Genomic DNA, 19,805 nt, shown 5'->3' with positions numbered 1-19,805 from the left:
GCTGGAACTAATAAAAAAAAATTAGCAATGACTTTTCTATTTTTGCCCCTAAAATGGTAAAGTTTCTGTCAATTTGAAGAAAGTTATTTGTTTAGAAGCTATTGCATTTAGTAGTTTTGAAACAAGATTAATTTTTTTATCAATTTTGAAATAGTCTGCTGAAAATTGATACTTACTAGTGGCAATAATTTCAAGGGGAAATAATTTACATTTCCAAATAGGCTTCATTGCCATTCCTGTTGCTGGCATCCTCTCCATAAGAGATCTTGTATTTCTAAGAACTTCATATAATTCATTTCCTCTCCAAAAGGTTAAAAGTACCATCACCTAAAGTTTGAAGGAAAAAGAAATACTTAACCAAAAATGTTAGTTAAGAAGGAAATCCATTTCAATCAAAAGACATTTAAAATTAATGGGAAGTTATATATATATATATATATATATATGTTTACACTTGTTTATTTTCACCTAGATTAAGAATTATAATAAGGGTAATATTCTAAGATTATACTTTAAATTTATTACACTCATATTTCATAATTTAACTGTGGCTACAAGGGAATGTATGTATACATGGAAAGCAGCAATTTCAACTTTTTTATTCTTTTTTATTCTTATGTATGTTGATACACAGTTCTTCCTCCCATACATATGTATGTATATATGTAATATATGTATGTATATGTGTGTATATATACATTAAAAATAGAAGACATTTTATTTTTTATTTTTTTAAAAGATGTTATTTATTTATTTGACAGACAGAGATCACAAGTAGGCAGAGAGGCAGGCAAAGAGAGAGAGAGGAAAGCAGGCTCCCCGCCGAGCAGAGAGCCCTATGCAGGGCTCGATCCCAGGACCCTGGGATCATAACCTGAGCTGAAGGCAGAGGCTTTAACCCACTGAGCCACCCAGGTGCCCCCAAAATAGAAGACAGTTTAAATTAGAAATTACCTTTGCCTACACAGATATAATCACCAAATGTTTTATATTTATTTTGAGAACAGAGGAATGATTTTCATTTATTTCTGGACTGGTGAAAGATTGTTTCTTGCATGTGTGGTCATATTTAGTGTTTTAAATACATTTATTAATAATCAATAAGATTACAGTAAATGTGGAGAAATTGAGTTACAAGACCATGTGAAAGAGAACATTTAATTCTTTACACAGCACTGGAAAGCATGGAAGGATATTATTATAGAGACAATGTTTCAGTGGAAGAATTTCAAGCCCAGATAAATGCAGCCTCATTGGAAAAAGTCAAACAATACAACCAAAAGCTCAGGTATGTAATTGTTCAAATTTTTTAAAAAATAAGCTTTTATATTTTGTCAGGGACAAGATTAATTATGTTTTTGACATATTATTAAATGATGGATGATTTTTTTTGATAGAAAGTCTTTTTATTTAGGGTTTAATATTCAAAATATTCTAATGAGTATACTTTTTAAAAATAAAATAGAAAAAATGTTTGGAAATTTTTGTGCTATTGTCTTAATTGCTGAAGAAGATCAAAAATTAAATATTTATTACACCATCTCCAGGGGTACAGAAATCATGGATATTTTTTAGGTATCCCCAAGAGGTTACGGTGGATTAAGGATAAATAAAATAGGTTCCTTTATGTGCCATTAAACACCTGGCACCTTGACATAGAGAGAAGAATATGGTTAACACAGAAGATATGACACAGCATGTACTTGGTTTTAGAAAAATATCTAATTTCAAATACATACATTAATGCTTGGATTTTGCTGTTTTTTCTCTCTAAAGATAGTGTATTGGCAGAATGATCATGGCAGGGAAAACTAAATACAGTAAGTGAAAGAGAAATGTGTTATAATTCAAAGTTTTAATTTTCAACAAATTATTAACATATACATCTCCCTCTTACCTTATGAATTATTCTGTAAGCAGATCATCTTTTTAAATTACTTACAGTTTATAGTTTCTATTTTTAAAAGAAAAATGTTCTCGTTCTAACTTAAGCCTTAATAATTCAAAATTAACTATTGTGACATTTGTCAGTTTTGCCCACAATATGACTAAACTCTGAGTATAAATTAATTCCTAAAATTCCTGTATATGGGGAGGTGCTGGTTCTCATAGTTATGACCAATAGGCTTTCTTTCACTACAGATGCTTTGTCTTTCTCCTCCGGCCTCACACAAACCTGTCCCTTTTCCTTCATGCTTTATTCTGTTCCACCATTTCATCACTTGTGAAGCTCTCAGGCTGAAAGCCCCCAATATCTTTTTGATTTCCCATTTTATCTTCCTCCTAAAATGTCAGTTAGAGATCCTGATGAATCTGACTAAAATGTCTCTTGGACTATGCCCATTTTATTACCTAGTCCAGATCAGTATTTCCCAAAGGTGTATAATGTACTGACTTCTTTCACAGGGAAAAACAAAAAAGTTAATCTTGAATTTTTAGTGTGTCCACTGACTAAGAAACACTGATTAAAAAAGCTTAAGCCCAGTCTTGTGAAAATCTTCAGTTGAAGACCATCATCACAAAAGACAACCTTGGCTTTTATTAACTGATCAAATACAGTCTTAGACTATCTTTGAAATAAAGACAGAAAATTAAAACATTTGTATAGAACACGTGGGCCCTGAGAACACATTCCCAGAGCCCAGTTTGACCATTGGTCTAAATGGTCAAAAAGCCTAGACCATTGCTGTCACATCCTAACAGTCTCCTGTCGGTACCACCCAGGGTTGTTTTTGGATTTTGCTTCCAGATAATAATTTTATCTCATATCTTACTATGTCACTCTCTGGCTCACAGGATATGGTGATTTCTTATTGCCCCAAAAGGGTGCTTCTTAGCATGGCAGTCAGAATTTTTCAGGACTTGGGGCCACCTGGCTGGCTCAGTCTGTTAAGCCTCTGATTTTTTATTTTAGTTCAGGTCATGATTTCAGGGTCCTGGGTTGGGAACCCCCCCTCCCGTCCCTCCCTTATCACTCAGTGGGGAGTCTGCTTTCTCCCACTCTCTCTACCCCACCTCTCTCCGCTCACGCTCTCATGTGCATGCCTGCACTCTCTCTGAAACAAATAAATAAACGACTCTTTAAAAAAAAAAAAAAAGATTTTTTCATGACTTGATCTGAGATTTCTTTTCTCCACCTATGCTCCAGCCATGCTGTACTCTCATTTCCAGTCATGCACCATAGTTTCCTTCTCCCATGACTTTTCACTGTCCACCAAGCATCTGTGTCCCTTCTCTCCAGCGGTTTATAAAAGTACTATTCATATTATTCAGTGTCCAGCTCTAGCATAGTCTTCTTCATAAAGTATTTTTCTTTTGCTATTGGGCTGGGATGAGATATAAGAAGCAAAATCTCCCCATATCAAGAATTTTAGGAATTAATTTATCTTCGGAGTTTACCCATACGGTGGACAAACTGAAAAATGTCACAATAGTACTTTTGAATTATTAAAGCTTAGGGTAGAACAAGAACATTTTTCTTTTAAAAATAAAAGCTCTAATCTGTTAGTAATTTAAAAAGAATCCATTAGGTTCTCTAGAAGTCCCCTAGAAGATTCTGATGTGTGGCAAGTATTGCAAATCAATTCCCTAGATCCTGGAGCTCTCAAAGGATGATCCCTAGACTAGCAGGTCAATGCCATCTGCAAACTTCTTTAAAAAGAAAAGAACAGAATTCTGGGGTGAGCCCAGCAGTCTGTATTGTAACAAGCCTTCCAGATGGTTCTCATGCACGCTCAAATTTCAGAGCCACTGCACTAGGCTAAGTGAATGTCCAATCACTCTGACAGTCTCTCATTTTACTTCATTTATGGCTACGACAGAATTTAGCTTTTCTCTCTGCTGATACAGTTATGTGTACCGATTTCTCATCTTCTTTATTCTATGATAAGCTCCTTAAGATAAGGGATATTAAAAAAAAAAAAAAGATGAGGAATACTTTTACCTTGGTGTTTCCTGTGGTGTCTATCAAAGTATTTTGCATAAGATGTTCTCTGAAATGTATGATCAGTTGCATCAAATTATTTAGGTGTAACAGAAATGGGGATGTAACCTAGCATTCACACCCCTGGATATTTTTTTAAAACAGAAATATAATAGATACTCATATATAACAGATACCTGATAAGATGTTTAAGATTCATTATTAAGAAAAAACAGCATTATACTAATGCATGCTATCTTCTTCACATAAGAAAACATTTTAATGTATCTTTTCCAGAGAAATATTTCAAAAAGCACATAAACTCCTCAGTAAAAATTAGTATCCTTGTCAGTAATTAGCTGCTCTATATCCTACTTGTTGCATATTTAATTTCCTTTATACAGGAAGACAATTATTTTCCTCTTTACTTCTTCCAGTAATACCTTCTCTTCCTGCTTACTTCTTGAATAAGGGTGTTAATTTCTTCCGTAATTTATCCTGTTACTGTGTAACCACAAATATTCTGCAACTGCTTTTAGGCCATCTGTTCTTGGTTTGAGGGGCTACAGGCCAACAATGACCATTTCTTTAAAGGGCTTTTTACTATCCATTGTAGAAAAATAGCTCTCAGGTGTCTCTAGCTCCTCATAGCCCAGAGTTTTTTGTTTTTTTTGTTTTTTTTTAAACACTTTCACAGAAAACCACGTCATTCTGGATGTTAATTTATTTGCTAATTAGACCTCAGAAAAGGCCTTTTCAGCCTTAAAATGGACTAAAAACATAAATAAATGAACTAGTGTTTTCATAGAAAACATTCTTTAGATTACAAATTTCAGAAACCAAACTCAAAACATATATAACATGTATATCCAGGGGTGTGTCTGCATTAGGCAAAGTTGGATCCGAGGGTATGGATGTCAAGAATCCCTTTCTTTCCCTGTCACTTGATACTTCTTTCCTCTCGTGGGATTCATTTTTAGGCAAGGTTGTTTCACATTTGAGTAGAGATGGTCAGGGAAGACCAGTGTTGGATTCAAAGAAGAGAAAGTGTCTAACCCATTACCCCTCCATGGAGAGTTCCAGCAAAAGACCCGAGGAGGCACTCATTAGCCTGATCCAAGTCATGTGCCCATTCTTGGGTAGGCTTAGCACCACAGATCAGTGGGCTATCACAAAAAGTGCAAAGTAAGCATGCTGGACAAGAGGGAACAATGGATTCCATTCTAGTTTTAGAGATTTCTCCAGAACAGCAAATAGTTGGAAATAATTTGCTACTTAAAAGATGATGACGGGCGCCTGGGTGGCTCAGTGGATTGGGCCGCTGCCTTCTGCTCAGGTCATGATCTCAGGGTCCTGGGATCGAGTCCCATGTCAGGCGCTCTGCTCAGCGGGGAGCCTGCTTCCCTCTCTCTCTGCCTGCCTCTCTGCCTACTTGTGATCTCTTTCAAATAAATAAATAAAATATTTTTTAAAAATGATGACAGTTATAATATCTATCAGTTTTTAAGAACATATCGAGCCAGTACTAATGCTAGGTGAGTAATCTGGATTAACAAACCAGTGAGTTTCATATTATCATCTCCACTTGAAGGAAAACTTACACAAATTTACCCAGATAATAAGTAGTAAAACCAGGATTTAAATTACAGACTTTTTTCTCTTTAGAGTCTATACTTTTTGTACTATGTTAGGCCATCTTAGTTACTGGAGTGAACATAATATACTGAAAATACATTATCTATTACTAAAGTGTCAGATACTGCCAAGTGCTCCCAATTGCCCTGATTTTAGACTATCAGTTATTCATTGATTCAGTGTGCTCATGAATTCTCCATTTCTATTAAATTAAGCAAAACAGGGAAAAATAAATAAATAAATCTATAAACAAATTATTGTAGATGGTGAAAAGTGCAATGAAGAAAAACTAAAACAAGTTATCATACCAGTAGACTGGTTATTTAGAGGAGGTGGTTAGCAATGACTTAATTATTAAGTGGTATTTGGAGAAAAGACTGAATCAAAAGGAGACAGCCTTGCCAAAATTGGGGGGAAGTTCTTTCCCAAAACAGTGAACTGATATACATAAATCTCAAGAATAAGCTTATCCTTTTTAAGGAAGATAAAGAAGGCCAATAGGATTCTAGACATTAAGGATAATGCATGTTGAGAGATATTTGTAGACACTTGGTTATATAGGGCTGTAGGCCATTATAGGTAGTATAGATTTTATTGTAAGTACAATGCAGAAGCTATTGTAAAGTTTTTCTTAAATTATTGTTGTCCATTTGTATCTTATACATTGTCCATTTGTATCTTCTACTGCAAATAACATCCAAAATGGCTGAAGTTTTCATTAAGTGAGCTGAGACCAGCTGGCTGGTCTGACAACTCCTCTTCCAGTCTCTATGGAGATACAGACCATGCAGTACACGTGGGGAGTCTTTGCCATATGCATCATAGCTCTGACTCTGGTTGCCTGAAGACACTCTGGTTTAGCTGTTACCCCCAATGAACGAGTTTCAGCCAGCAGAAATGTTTAACAGCTCTGTCTAAAATATACCATCCTATGCCAAATAAGACAAAGTTCTTGATTATTAAGAAATAATACCATGTAAGGGTCTCCCTGATGTCTTCTATGCTTCCTCAAACCCAGCGAGGCAACTGATGAAATGGGAGAAGGTATTTGCAAATGACATATCTGATAAAGTGTTAGTATTAGAACTTAGAAACTCAACACTCCCCCCGTCCCCCCCACAAAAAAAAATCCAAATAATCCAATCAAGAAATGGGCAGAAGACATGAATAGACATTTCTCCAAAGAAGATATACAGATGGTTAATAGCCACATGAGAAGATGCTCAGCATCAACTTATCATCAGGGAAATACAAATCAAAGCTATAATGAGATATCACCTCTCTCCACTCAGAATGGCTAAAATTAACAACACAGAAAACAAGATATTGGCAAGAATGTGGAGAAAGGGGAACCTCTTACATTATTGGTAGGAATGCAAAACTGGTGCAGCCGCTCTGGAAAAAGGTATGACAGTTCCTCAAAGAGTTAAAAATAGAACTACGTTATGATCCAGCAATTGCATTACTAAGTATTTACCCAAAGGAAACAAAAATATTTATTCAAAGGGATACATGCACTCTAGTGTCTATTGCACCATTATCAACAATAGCCAAATTATGGAAAAAGCCCAAATGCCCATTGACCAATGAATGGAAAAAGATATGGTATATATATTCAATGGAATATTACTCTTGCCATTTGCAATGATGTGGTTGGAGCTAGAGAGTATTATGCTAAGCAAAATAAGTCAGTCAAAAAAGACAACTGCCATATGATTTCACTTACATGTGGAATTTAAGAAACAAAACAAATGAACATAGCAGGGGAAAAAAGAGGCAAACCAAGAAACTGAACTCTGGAGAACAAACTGATGGTTACTGCAAGGAAGGTGGGCAGGGGAATGGATTAAGGTTATGGGCTTTAAGGAGAGCATTTGTGATGAGCACTGGGTATTGCATGTAAATGATGAATCACTAAATTCTATACTTGAAATTAATATTATGCTGTATGTTAAATTAACTGGAACTTAAATAAAAATTTGGAGGAGAAAAAAAAGTAATAGCTTGTCAAGTGTTTAACTCAGAAATTCTAATCCAGAAATTTAGGAGAAGGGGCATTCTTATTCCCTACACCATTTCCCTTCACCATTCTCATGCAATTTTATTCTCTATCTTCTACCTCAGGCTTTCCTTTTTATTCCCTCTGGCCATGAGCCATCTTTCCCATTAGCATCATTTTTTCCTGCCCTACATGGCTGTAATTTATCATTACCACACCCTTTGATTTTAATGTATCCTGCTTATTGGCAAAAAATAACACTGCATGGTGATCAGTGAGACAAAATGTAATGAAAATGGGAACAGTATCCTGTGTATTAAAATATTCCTTTCAGTTTGAGGTTCTAGATGGTTATTTTTTAAATATTATTTTCAGTATAAAGTCAACAGTAAAGTATAACAGAAAAATTAAAGGAAGCAAGTTGTATATTAGTTATTGAGATCATTTATTATTTTTGTGAAGTGATAACTTCATACTGAATATTTTAGGGTTTATAATTTTGGATATCTAAATATAAATCCATCTAAATATAAATCCATTTTACAGAAATATACCAATAAAATATTAAAAGCATATATTCTCTTAAGGTATACCCTTGTGGATACAGAATTTTCTTTAAAGAAAGTTTTTTAAAAGCCAAAATGTAGTTTATATAACAAGCAGAAGGAAGATGGAAATCTTATCTTTGTTAACAAGAAATGCTATACAGATACCAATCTCAGAGGCATATATTTTGAACGATGTTTTCAACTGAGAAATGTCTGGCCAGAAGTATGCCTGTGTTTGGGTATTCCCATGATAGCACTTCCATGAAATGTGTCAAGTCTTTCTACTTCTGAGGAAGAGAAATGTCAGCGACTATGTTCTCCTGGCATAAGATAGATATCAAGTGTGGCATGGACTCACTGCCATTTTTTGTCTTTAAGTACAGCTATCAAACAGCATGAGAAAATAAAGAACACCAGGACCTGAGCCTTTGCATCTGTCTCCTCTTGTGAGATCATACCCCATTCCCGTTTCTGTCTTCCCTCAGAGTCTTCAGTCTATAAATGTACTCTTTTCTAGTCCTCACTTGGATGGCAAACAGTATGTCCAAGCTTGAAATGGCATATTTTGGTTGTTCTATTGATGAGGAATTGTGAAAGCTACCTTAAATCAATAAGAGTATGGATTTAATGAAATCTGAGAGAGACAATAAGAGAGGGAGAAGGAGATAGAACGAGACAGAGAGAACATTAAATAGAATATAAATAATGTCTTTGTCTTCCAATTGTTTTCTTTATAAAGCTGCAGCTTTTTGAGTTATTAAGTGATACAATTTTTTAAAATTAACTGGAAACATTCCAGATGCATATTTATCTCCTCTATAGCAGTTTTATGTTTGTTTCTCATTCTGTCCTTCAGCTGAGTTTCATTTTTTAAATATTTTAAAATGCATCCATATTTCTGTTTCTGTAAGACAAGTTGTAAACTCAATGTGTATATTCAATCTCTTTCTGTTTTCAAACCAGGAACACAGTTTCCAGGTTGTAAATTTTGTTTAATATTAGAAGTGATTCTTCAATAGCAAGAGAAAAACATCTAAGTCTACAAAAAACTTGAATTCATTTATAAGGCTTAAAAGTTTCTAGAATCCTTTTCTATATATGAATTATATGAAGGATTTAACATTTACAGAATATAAATTATACTTAAGTGCCAAATTCTCACACAGTGTAAATCTAAAGGAACTGCTGGATACTGATATTTATTCACTCTGGGAAACAAACTGAGGGTTTTGGAGGGGAATGAGGGGTAGGTAATACCTACCTGGTGTTAGGTATTATGGAGGGCATGTATTGCATGGAGCACTGGGTGTGATGCATAAACAATGAATCTTGGAACACTGGAAAAATAAAATAAAGTTTAAATAAAAAAGAAAAAGAAGAAAGAAACCCTGCACGCTCACTAGACACCCGGGATCGCGCTTCACATTGGGGCCATTGCAGTACACAAGATGATGCTGTCACACAGGAAAATTTTGCCTGTGGGTTATGATAAATATTAAACAAAATCTTTACTAATAATTTACAGCAATATGTGAAAAATGTATGTAGAGAATGTGTAAGGTACTATATAGGTATATAAGAAGGGAATCAGTCTTCATTGGGGTTGGGATGGGAAGACTGTTGAAGGTTTTGGGAATGAATGCTTTGAGGGAGTGACATTTATGTAGCGATCTGAAGGAGATGGGGTTGCATGGGCTTGCAGTGCTTAAGGGACAGGGAATGGGAGATGAAGGTGTGCAGAAGGGGTATTTCCTAGCAGAGGGAAGAGCATGTGTAAAAATCCTAAAGGGGGAAGGAGAAATTATAAAGTGTGTGTTGACTAGAATTCAAGAGGAAGAGGGGCGTGAGACAGATGTGTGAACAGAATCACTCCCATACTTCCTTCACTAACAGTTCTTCCTCAATTTCTTTAAGCCAGCTGTCACCCAGGGCATGCTTCAGCTCTTTCCATGTGCTAAAAGAGTATAATTATTTAAGATCCATCTCAAATTTATCTTCCTGCAGGAAGCCTTCAGTTATAGCCTCAGCTAAAACTAATCACTTTCTTTTTTAAGACTTAATAATTTCTTTGATTTCATTTGTTTTACTTGGACTTGAGTGTTATTTACCTGTCTGGCTCAGTACATCTGAGGGCAACCAGACTCTAGTTCTCCACTGTGCTTGTTATGTAGTAAGCACCATAAAAATAGTTGAATTGAATTGGAAATCAGGTTAATTGCAATGTAATGGTTCTTCTATTTTTGTGCTATTAGCATTTTATTGAATTTATTCCAGTATCCAGGCTACTTCTTTTTATATCCAGAAGATTAAGTGCTATTTGAAGGGTACAGATGCTGACTCTGTTGGATACCTCTCTCTCAAGAAAATTATCAGTGTAGCCAAGGTTCATAAATTTCACATGGGACAAGATCTGATAAAGTTGAAATTATAATGACACTTGCAGAACAACATATCTCTTCTTTATTTGAGAAATACTGTAATTCTATTAAATGTTGCCACCATTGCTTTCAGAGACTGAGATGTGGCTGCATATACATTTAAGCATGTAGTCATTAATTTATCTGGACTGTACTTAATCTTGTCTGCATTCAGATGAATTCATTCATTCTTGAGAAGCTGTAATTATGTCTAATATTTATTTTTATGTTACTTTAAGGGAATTTTTAATGCAGGTTTTAAATAAGTACAGCAAATGAGATTCAAGTTAATTATGTGTTTTCACATTTTTGTGATAAATCTTTCATTGTGATAATATTTATCAAGGATGAATAGATATTCTGGCTGACAAGGAGAAGCAGATCATCTTTAAAACAATCTTTTATCTCCCTGATATGAAGAATTTGAGAGGCAGGGTGGGAGGTATTCAGGGTAGGGAAGGAAAAAATGAAACAAGATGGGATCAGGAGGGACACAAACCATAAGAGACTTTTTTTTTTTTTAAGATTTATTTATGTATTTATTTATTTATTTGACAAACAGAGATCACAAGTAGGCAGAGAGGAAGGCAGAGAGAGAGGAGGGAAGCAGGCTTCCCACTGAGCAGAGAGCCAGATGTGGGGCCTGATCCCAGGAGCCTGAGATCATGGCCTGAGCAGAAGGCAGTGGTCCCACCCACTGATACACCCGGAAGCCTCTTAATCTCACAAAAGAAACTGAGGGTTTCTGTGGGAGGAATCAGTATGGAGAATGTAGTTGGGTTATGGACATTGGGGAGGATATGTGATATGGTGAGTGCTGTGAAATGTGTAAGTCTGATAATTCACAGACCTGTACCCTTGGGGCAAATAATACATCATATGTTAATAAAAATATTAATAAAAAGAGATGCAGTTTAGTAATGAAAGCAGAAAGATAAAACAAAATCATCTTTTAAAGAAAAGAAAAAAACCTTTGAAGAAAATTGCCTCTATCTCAAAGTAAAAAAAAAAAAAAAAAGCTATTGTTTTCATCAAAGCAAAGGGAAGATCAAAGTTCTTTTTGCTTAGAATTTCCTTTGGAATAAATGAGAGCTAGAAGTGTCACAAAGTATACACTGAAGAATCAGGGAAATATATTCTGTGAGGAAAAATTGTCAGTGCTTATGGAAGCAAGATCGATTTTTATTTTTAACTCTGCTGACGTTTCTAGCTCATCACAAGGACAGTCTTAAAAAATTATATTCAAATCATCTTAGTCAAGCTCTTCTGTGAATTGTTTCCTATTTCTTTAGTTCATTGCCTTTTTGCTGACATTTTAAACTTCTTTTGTTTGGTAGATGTACCATGGAAACTTTGCCCCGATACCGGTCAGGAAATTTAGCTTGGGTCTAAATGTCTTTTGAATCAAAAGACATAACCATGACTTAAAAGAATTTTAGGTAAATTCACTAAAGATCATTATTTGTGTGAAACACAGAACATTATATTTATAAAATTAGCTGTCTAACAACATGGACCACCCAACTTCAACTGAGGGCAAAGTTCTGTCTTCTGTAGATTCAAGTTTGTGTCATTCTGTCAGTCATACAGGAAGAAAATCAAATATATTTTTGCTTGGTTTTTGGTAATTTCAGCCAGAATGACTCTAATTAGCTAAACTGTTTTGGCCATTCTTCTCCATTTTTCCTGGCATACCCCCAAATTTATGCCCCAAGAGGTCTCACCAGCTCCCATAAATTAGTCTTTTTCTTTATATTTCCTTGTACAGCTCTATAACATTTATGACATGATGCATTTTATTCTTTGTAAGTGTTTCTGTTTCTCTTTTTCCCTTGTCTTTTTCTTTTATCATTGCTGTTAAGTTATCTGTTAATAGATGACTAATAAATGTTTGTATGTGTCAAAAGCTGAGGCAACCCAGCTAGGAAACAGAATATAAACAGCAATGGGTTCCTGACCGACACCATGATGACTTCAACATAATATTTGGAGAATGGTATGGACTTGTAATGTCAATGATGAAAGAATCTTCCTAGCCATTCCCATTCTGTTTTGAGTATGTTCTTCATGGTTCAACAATATTTATTGCACCCTTATATGCAAATGCAGGAATGTGATATAGCATGGAAAATACAGAGATGAATCAGGCAGTACGTCCTTGAGAATCTGAAAGGAGAGGAAGAGTGAATGTGGTAAACAGGCTATTTCAAAATACCCTACTAACACCATGGTGGAGGTAACAGGATGCCCAGAAACACAGAAGAAGAACACCTAGGGAAGACTGAGGAGCTCAGGATGGGATGCTCTGACACATTATGGCCAGTGGGCCAGAAGAAGAAGGGGAGAGAAGCTATCTCAGGAGGTGGGAACATTATGAGCAAAGACCTGTAGAAACATATAGGGCAATACAGGAGGCAGGGCAAAAAGGAAGCAGGGGGTGGGGCAGGAGGAGGACCACTGTGCTGGGGTAGGAGGAGGGGAGTTTGCATTTTAATTTATCATTTTTTTAAATATTTTATTTATTTGTTTGATAGTGAGAAAGAGAGAGAGAGAGCACACACACAAGTAGGGGGAGCAGCAGGCAGAAGGAGAAGCAGGCCTTCCGCCGAGCAGGGAGCCCGATACGGGGCTTGATCCCAGGACCCTGGAATCATGACCTGAGCCGAAGGCAGACACTTAAAGACTGAGCCACCCAGGCGCCCCAGGAGTTTGCATTCTAAACTGAGCACTTTGGTGATACCAGTGGGGACAAATTAGGAGTGAGAACAAGACTAGAGTCAGAGAGACTGGTTAGGAAGCTACTAAGATCATTTTGGCAAGGGGTAATAACCCTGAGAAGACAAAAATGAAGATGGAGAGGAAGACATAGATTTTAGAAATATCTGAGAAAGTCTCCCTCATTGAATTACATATGGAGGGAAAAGGAGACCCACTGGATTGGACACCTGGATCATTGTCTGATATAGTGAGGGAACAAGAGAAGAAGGGCCTTCAAGATGAGGAGTGGCAACATATGGAATTGAACTGGATTTAAGAGGGAGCATTTACATTCAAGAGGCTCTATCCAGTAGGCTGGAGACACTCATATTTACCTCATATAGAGGTAAATAGATGAAACCAAAATCATACATGAGATTTCCCAGGTAATAGTGCCATATATACAGAGAGGTGAAGTGAATTGCTCCAAGTCAGGCAACTGGCAATGAGGGGCAAAGGCTCAAACTTGTTATTTCCAGCTCTAAAATGTATGCTTTTGTTACAGTGTTCCAGTACTTCTCCAAAGTAACAAATGATCCCAGTAATCCTGGGTGTGACTTGGGAAAATGATTTAATGGAATTTTAATTACTTAACTATGGAAGAATAGTTACATACAACACAAACACATGAAATCTTCTTTGAAAAAAAGGAGAATTTTGAAGTGTTTTAAGGGAAACAGAAGAATTCTGGTTTGTTTTCTCTGAAAAGGGAGGTTTCCACAGCTGTAGAACTAGAGAAGAAGATCCGACAAAGACCAGAGCAGAAGAAATAGGCAAAAGGGACTAAAATTGTTGAATCTCACTGTTGCTTGAAAACAAAAGAAAGTATCTCTCTAGAGTTTGGCTGTGAATCAAACTCACTAATGTGTTTTTGTCCTTGCAATGAATGCACCGCATCGGATATTACACACTGTCAGAGAAGGAGAAATCATCTGCATACATTTTAAAAGGCATCAAAATGGATTATCAGCCATGTTCTTTGCATCAAATTCCAAAATTAAGTATTGAAATATGTACCATGTAACATTACATATAATACTATATAATTAAAATTATGTAATGATACATTATAATTAAATATTAAATAGGATAATACTCAACTTAGGATAGAATAATACCTAACTTAGAATATTTTCCTTTGCCTATTCAAATATTAATATTTTAGTCATGTAAGATTAAAAGCCCACAGTTCTATTCCATTCATAGCATATTTTATATAATTATGTATACATTCATAAGTTAAAAGCCTCTTAGATGTGCTTCAGTTTGTGAAATCTTTGAACTTCAACCTACTTGAGATATTAGTGAACTCAGATGTAAAATTAGACACATTCAGAAAACACAATGGAAGATAATAGATGAACAAATCCCTTGCTAGTCCTATGGAGAAGCATTTTTAGTAGATCTAATGACATACGCAGCATTTCTTTTGGGCCAAGTGAGTAAAAGCAGAAACATTCTTAATAGACCAGGTGGATTTCGGTCATGGGGAAAAAAAATTCAGTTAGTTTGTAAATACGGAATTTCTACAGTAAAATGAATAAGAAGAAACAAAGTGCTATTGATCTGGAATTGCCCGCTTCATTATTACACCAGAGGATGGAGAGTCAGTCAAACCTGGATTCCATTCCCCACTCTTACCTTGACTAGTTGTACAATTTAGGTCAAATTCTTAATAACTCTGAGCCTTGATTTCCTTATTTGTCCTCTGGAGCTAGTGATGCTTCATAAGCTGCTGTATTAGCTGAGAGGAGATGCATACAATCTTCAATATTTGCTTAATGTGAAGAGTAACAAACCATGAAGACTTTTATCTGAAGATGGATTTTCATGGAAGAAAGCATATTGGTTTCTCCAAGGTCTTTGTGTATTGGGACAGCTGACCTCATTGCCCAGTGGCAATGGGGAACTATCTTCCAGTGAGACAGAGAGGGAACTTGCCTAAAAAGCTATGCAAAATGGAGCTAGAAGATCCTTATTTGTCCACAGAAATAATCCTGAGAATAAGCCAGATACTGCGCTTGATTTCATACCAGAAAGCTAAGAGGTTAAGAGATGATGGTGGAAAATTACCCAGAGGATGTATAAACCTCACCGTGCTTCCAGTCCTGGATTTAGCCCAAAGGCAGAAAAGATGGCTGCCCAGCTCCACTATGGATAAGGTGGCAGAACACTTCGAAGCACCTTAAATGAGAGTACTAGGAGCAGGAACTTTTTTATACACTGTGGAAATAAAAGCCAAATGGAACATAATGGCATTCAGCTCTGCTTCACTGCATCATGAATACTACCAGATTCTTTAGGCCATTAATGAAAGATTGTCATTAAAGCCATTCATGTTATTCTGCACTCAAAGATAAAATTTATGAGGGATGACTGGGTGACTCAGGCAGTTAAGCTTCCAACTTTAATTTCAGCTCATGTCCTGATCTCAGGGTTGTGAGATTGAGCCGTGCATCAGGCTCTCTGCTCAGTGGGGAGTCTGCTTGAGATTCTCTCTCTCCTTCTCCTCTTCCCCCCTACTCTCTCTCTAAATAAAATAAGTAAATGTTTTTTAAATAAGTAAATAAATACAAATTATGAGTGAAATTGTGATTCCCCATATTTAATTCTTTATTTATACTTTGAACACTGTGTATACCAATATTCAAAGCTTTTAATAGGAGAAATGAGCTAGTTTCTTGCTTAGTATCTTATCTAGGTTAGGATTTCAGTATAGTTTGCAGGGGGAGATGTACACTTAAACTCTCTCCATGCCTGTTTTAATAACTCATATAATAGAAGAAAACAAATCTTACAGAGATATGTTGATGGGAAGGGAAGGAAAAAATAAAGAGCAATTTCTTAAAAAAAATCCAATGAAATTATATTGTCACCTGTAAATTATGGATAAATATTGTGTATTATGTTTCTAGTTTAGATGATGTTAAACCATCAATTTAAAAAATTCTGATTAATAACTAAAATGACTGTAGAGGTGATGGGTTTTAAATAAAAACAAATTCTTATGTTTGTATTCGATTTTTAAACACTTTTGTTTCATAACTGACCAACTAACCTTCAAATATCACTTAGTGCAGTGGGGCCCTCCTGTGCATGATTGTTTTGTGACTCACAGCACATGTGACTTACTGTACTGTACTGGTCTGTACCTTGTTCAATAAAACAAGTGCTTTTAAATGCTTTGGATGTTGATACCATGTAAATTGTTACACAGTTTCTAACTTTTTGCTGACAAATTATTTACTTAAGTCTTCAGACCACATTTTGAGCAGCACTAAGCTAGAAGACATAGGCTGGGATTTCAAATAAATAGTTACTAGTGCGAGATGTAGCTTTGGCCTTTCATATGTTTGTGTGTGCTTCCTAAACAAGGATGAGAACGGAAAAGGGAGCTGAGGGCAGATTCTGAAGGAAGGAGAGTAAACTTGCCTTGTGTCTGGGTGAAGAAGTGTTGCTGAAGTCAACACTGGGGCCAGGGTTGGACTATATGAGAGAAGCAGATGTAGGAAGAGCCAACGTTGAGAGCTTCTGTTTTCCCATAAAGAAGGCCTGCTGTAGTCAGGTTCTTCAGACCCTACCAGGGAAGGAAAGACAAGTTCACACCTCATGTGTACCAGAATGCAAGTTTCTAAAGGAACCTGTTCATGGATCTATCATTAAAACACGGAACACTGCTTTATACCCAAAAAGATGTTCAAAAAATATTTTCAAAGTAACTGAGTGAAAGTACTGACCACACATTCTTATGTATAGAAAACCATAGTATAGGATGAGTTGTTTTGATTTGTTGTTGTTTTACTCTCAAGTCCCTAAATGCCATAAAGTTTTCAGAAGATTTAGGGGAGATTTACAGTAAGTTTATCAACAATAAGGACAAGAGGGAGGTCTTTTAAATTCCACATCATTTACTTCTTCTCTTCTATTTAATACAACATAGCAGATCCGTGACAAATAAGGGACAGAGCTGTCTCTCTACTCCTCCCTCTCTCTCCTTCCCTTCTCCCTCACACCTACCCTCTCTCCCTTGTCTGTCTTATCTCCTCCTCCTTTCTTTACCCTCTTTTCCTCTTCTTTCTTTTCTATCCTTCCTTTTATTTTCTTTCATTTAGTCATTTAACTACTGCTTATATCTGCTGAGTAATCTCAATGGCAGTTGGGAGTTTAGGAAGAAAGACCATTTCTCATGTCTTCCCTTCTCTCCAGAAGATAAGTAGCTTTCTACAGATTTAAAGTCCATGGCCTGAATGGACTATTCTTTTTTTTTACACTCTTAAGGTTCTCCTTATGCTGTAAAGACCCTTCATTCCCTTTGCCTAAGGGCAACTTGTCATAATGTTCACTTTAGCACTCTACTAAACCTTTTTATTTTAGATCACTTATCATGCTGACTGTAATTACCTGTTTATTGTCCTCTCTCAAATGTAGCTTCTTTGCAAGTAAATAATTGTCTTATTTTCATTCTTTTATCCACAAAACGTACCACTATACCCAACTTATTGTTTATTATTAATGTTTATTGAACAAATGAACAAATTATGATTATTGCTTATTGATCAAATGAAGAAACACACAATCTGGAGTTTAGAGATGTGCATATTTGGGTCTCTTGGAGGAAAAAAAAAAGACTCAAGAGAGTGTTCAGAGTGAGAATAGTGAGGTAGGACAGAAAACAGGTAAGGAAGACGAGCACATGGAGGGAGGCAGAAAAGGCAAGCTTAAGTGAATGTGTGAAAACCAACAAAGCACAAGGCTAATGTTAAAAGACTTAGTGAATAGAGAATTGAGGGTGACTCCTATATAAGAAGAGATTGAGAAAACTGTCTGGGATTGGACAGTATAAAGTCATTGTCATTGACATCGTTAGGCAGAATGATTTGTAAAGGGTAAGGGTAGAGGTGAGGTCTGGCTACAATCAACTGAGGGGAGGGGTTGCAGGTTTGGAAGTAGGATTAGCAAATTAGACTTCTTTAGGAGAAATTTAAATGGAAGGGGAAGGAGGTTATCAGACAGTATCTAAAAGATTCAGAGTCAGTGCAAATTTATTCTCATTAGTTCATCTAGTTAAGAATGAAGTTGATTGAACTTACTGTTTTTTTGTGGGAAGGACTCAGTAGTGCATGAGAGTCCTCCTTGTTAAGCAAAACTGATTCTCATTTGCCCTTAAATTATTTACTTATGCTTCATTCAAAAATATTTACTGAACAACTGCTTTGGGTCAGGCAGTGTTTCAGGTACAAGTCATAAGTAAAATGATGTAGTCCCTGCCCTCATGGAGATTATATTCAATTCCAAATAGTTCTTTAAAACTTACCTTTGATCATTTTGCTCATCTGAGGAATGAAATTAACCAAAAGACAGTCCCAAAGGGAGCTTTAATTAATTAATGCATTTTTCACTTACCATATTCTGCTAATGACGTCTTTCTAATTTCTGTGTATCCGTATTTCTAGTTTTATTACCTTTTCCTTGCCATTCTCTCTGAAGCAGATGTCTACACTCATTTGTAAGAGACTCACCTCTGAATAGTTGTCTGCCTTAATATCTTAAAAGTCAGTATCAGGGGCGCCTGGATGGCTCAGTGGGTTAAGCCGCTGCCTTCGGCTCAGGTCATGATCTCAGGGTCCTGGGATCGAGTCCCACATCGGGCTCTCTGCTCAGCGGGGGGCCTGCTTCCCTTCCTCTCTCTCTGCCTGCCTCTCTGCCTACTTGTGATCTCTCTCTGTCAAATAAATAAATAAAATCTTTAAAAAAAAAAAAAAAGAAGTCAGTAACAGTTCCACACTGCCTCAAATGGTTTTAATTATGTACTTTGGAAGTTGAAGATAGGGCGGTCTTTTTCGTACAGTTGTCTTTTTCCTATTATAAGGTTCTTAAACAAAATAGTAAGTATATATATTTTTTTGTAATGGAGGAAACTTATGCTTGGCAACTTTTTCTTGACCAGTAGTTACTGGTCATGATAGATGATTTCCAATTCTTTCTGACACAGACTTCCTTTTTCTGAAAGAAGACCCATTTTCTTTGGAAATGATTTAGAGCTGTCACTTATCAATAAATTTAGGAAATTTAATTTAGGTACCTTAGGAAATTTATTTACTGTACTAAAATATATCGAACACTCATAGTTGTGGGTGGTGCTATGCAAGGTAATTGAGTAATAAAGATAAACTGTACATTGGCTCTGTCTTCAAGGTGCTAGTAGTTGGGGGGAAAGAAACATGTAAACAAATCCTCACAGTACACAACAATAGATATCAACATTAGGGAAGGTACTAGGTGCTGAAGAAATGGAAGAGCCTTTGACTCTGAAGATACTGAGGAAGTTTGAGAGAGGAGGTGATGTTCAACATGGGTCTTAAATAATGAATAATAATGGAAAATGATGCTAGCAAGATGATGGTACAGTAGTTTCCAGTTCCCTCCACTTACAGAAACATTAATTTGAACAAATATCCGTGAACAAAATTACCTTAACAGGAGCAAAACATACTAGGTGAAGGATTATAGCACCTGAGTGGATCACG

At 36.0% G+C, this 19,805-nt stretch overlaps 1 protein-coding gene across 5 annotated transcripts in view; it reads left to right on the top strand.

The window, feature by feature from the left end:
• The window catches only part of PREX2 (phosphatidylinositol-3,4,5-trisphosphate dependent Rac exchange factor 2), a 347,111-nt gene that overhangs the window by 223,623 nt on the left and 103,683 nt on the right, over nt 1–19,805 (top strand). For all 5 annotated transcript variants that reach the window (XM_045063234.1, XM_045063231.1, XM_045063230.1 and 2 more), the window contains one exon: nt 1,174–1,288. In XM_045063234.1, the coding sequence (XP_044919169.1) occupies nt 1,174–1,288 (115 nt within the window). The remainder of the gene's footprint in view (nt 1–1,173; nt 1,289–19,805) is intronic.

The sequence above is a fragment of the Mustela putorius genome, unplaced genomic scaffold (assembly GCF_011764305.1).
Source record: "Mustela putorius furo isolate JIRA1106 unplaced genomic scaffold, ASM1176430v1.1 tig00003846_pilon_pilon_pilon, whole genome shotgun sequence".
NCBI lineage: Eukaryota > Metazoa > Chordata > Mammalia > Carnivora > Mustelidae > Mustela > Mustela putorius.
This window is presented reverse-complemented; position numbering and strand designations above follow the sequence as displayed.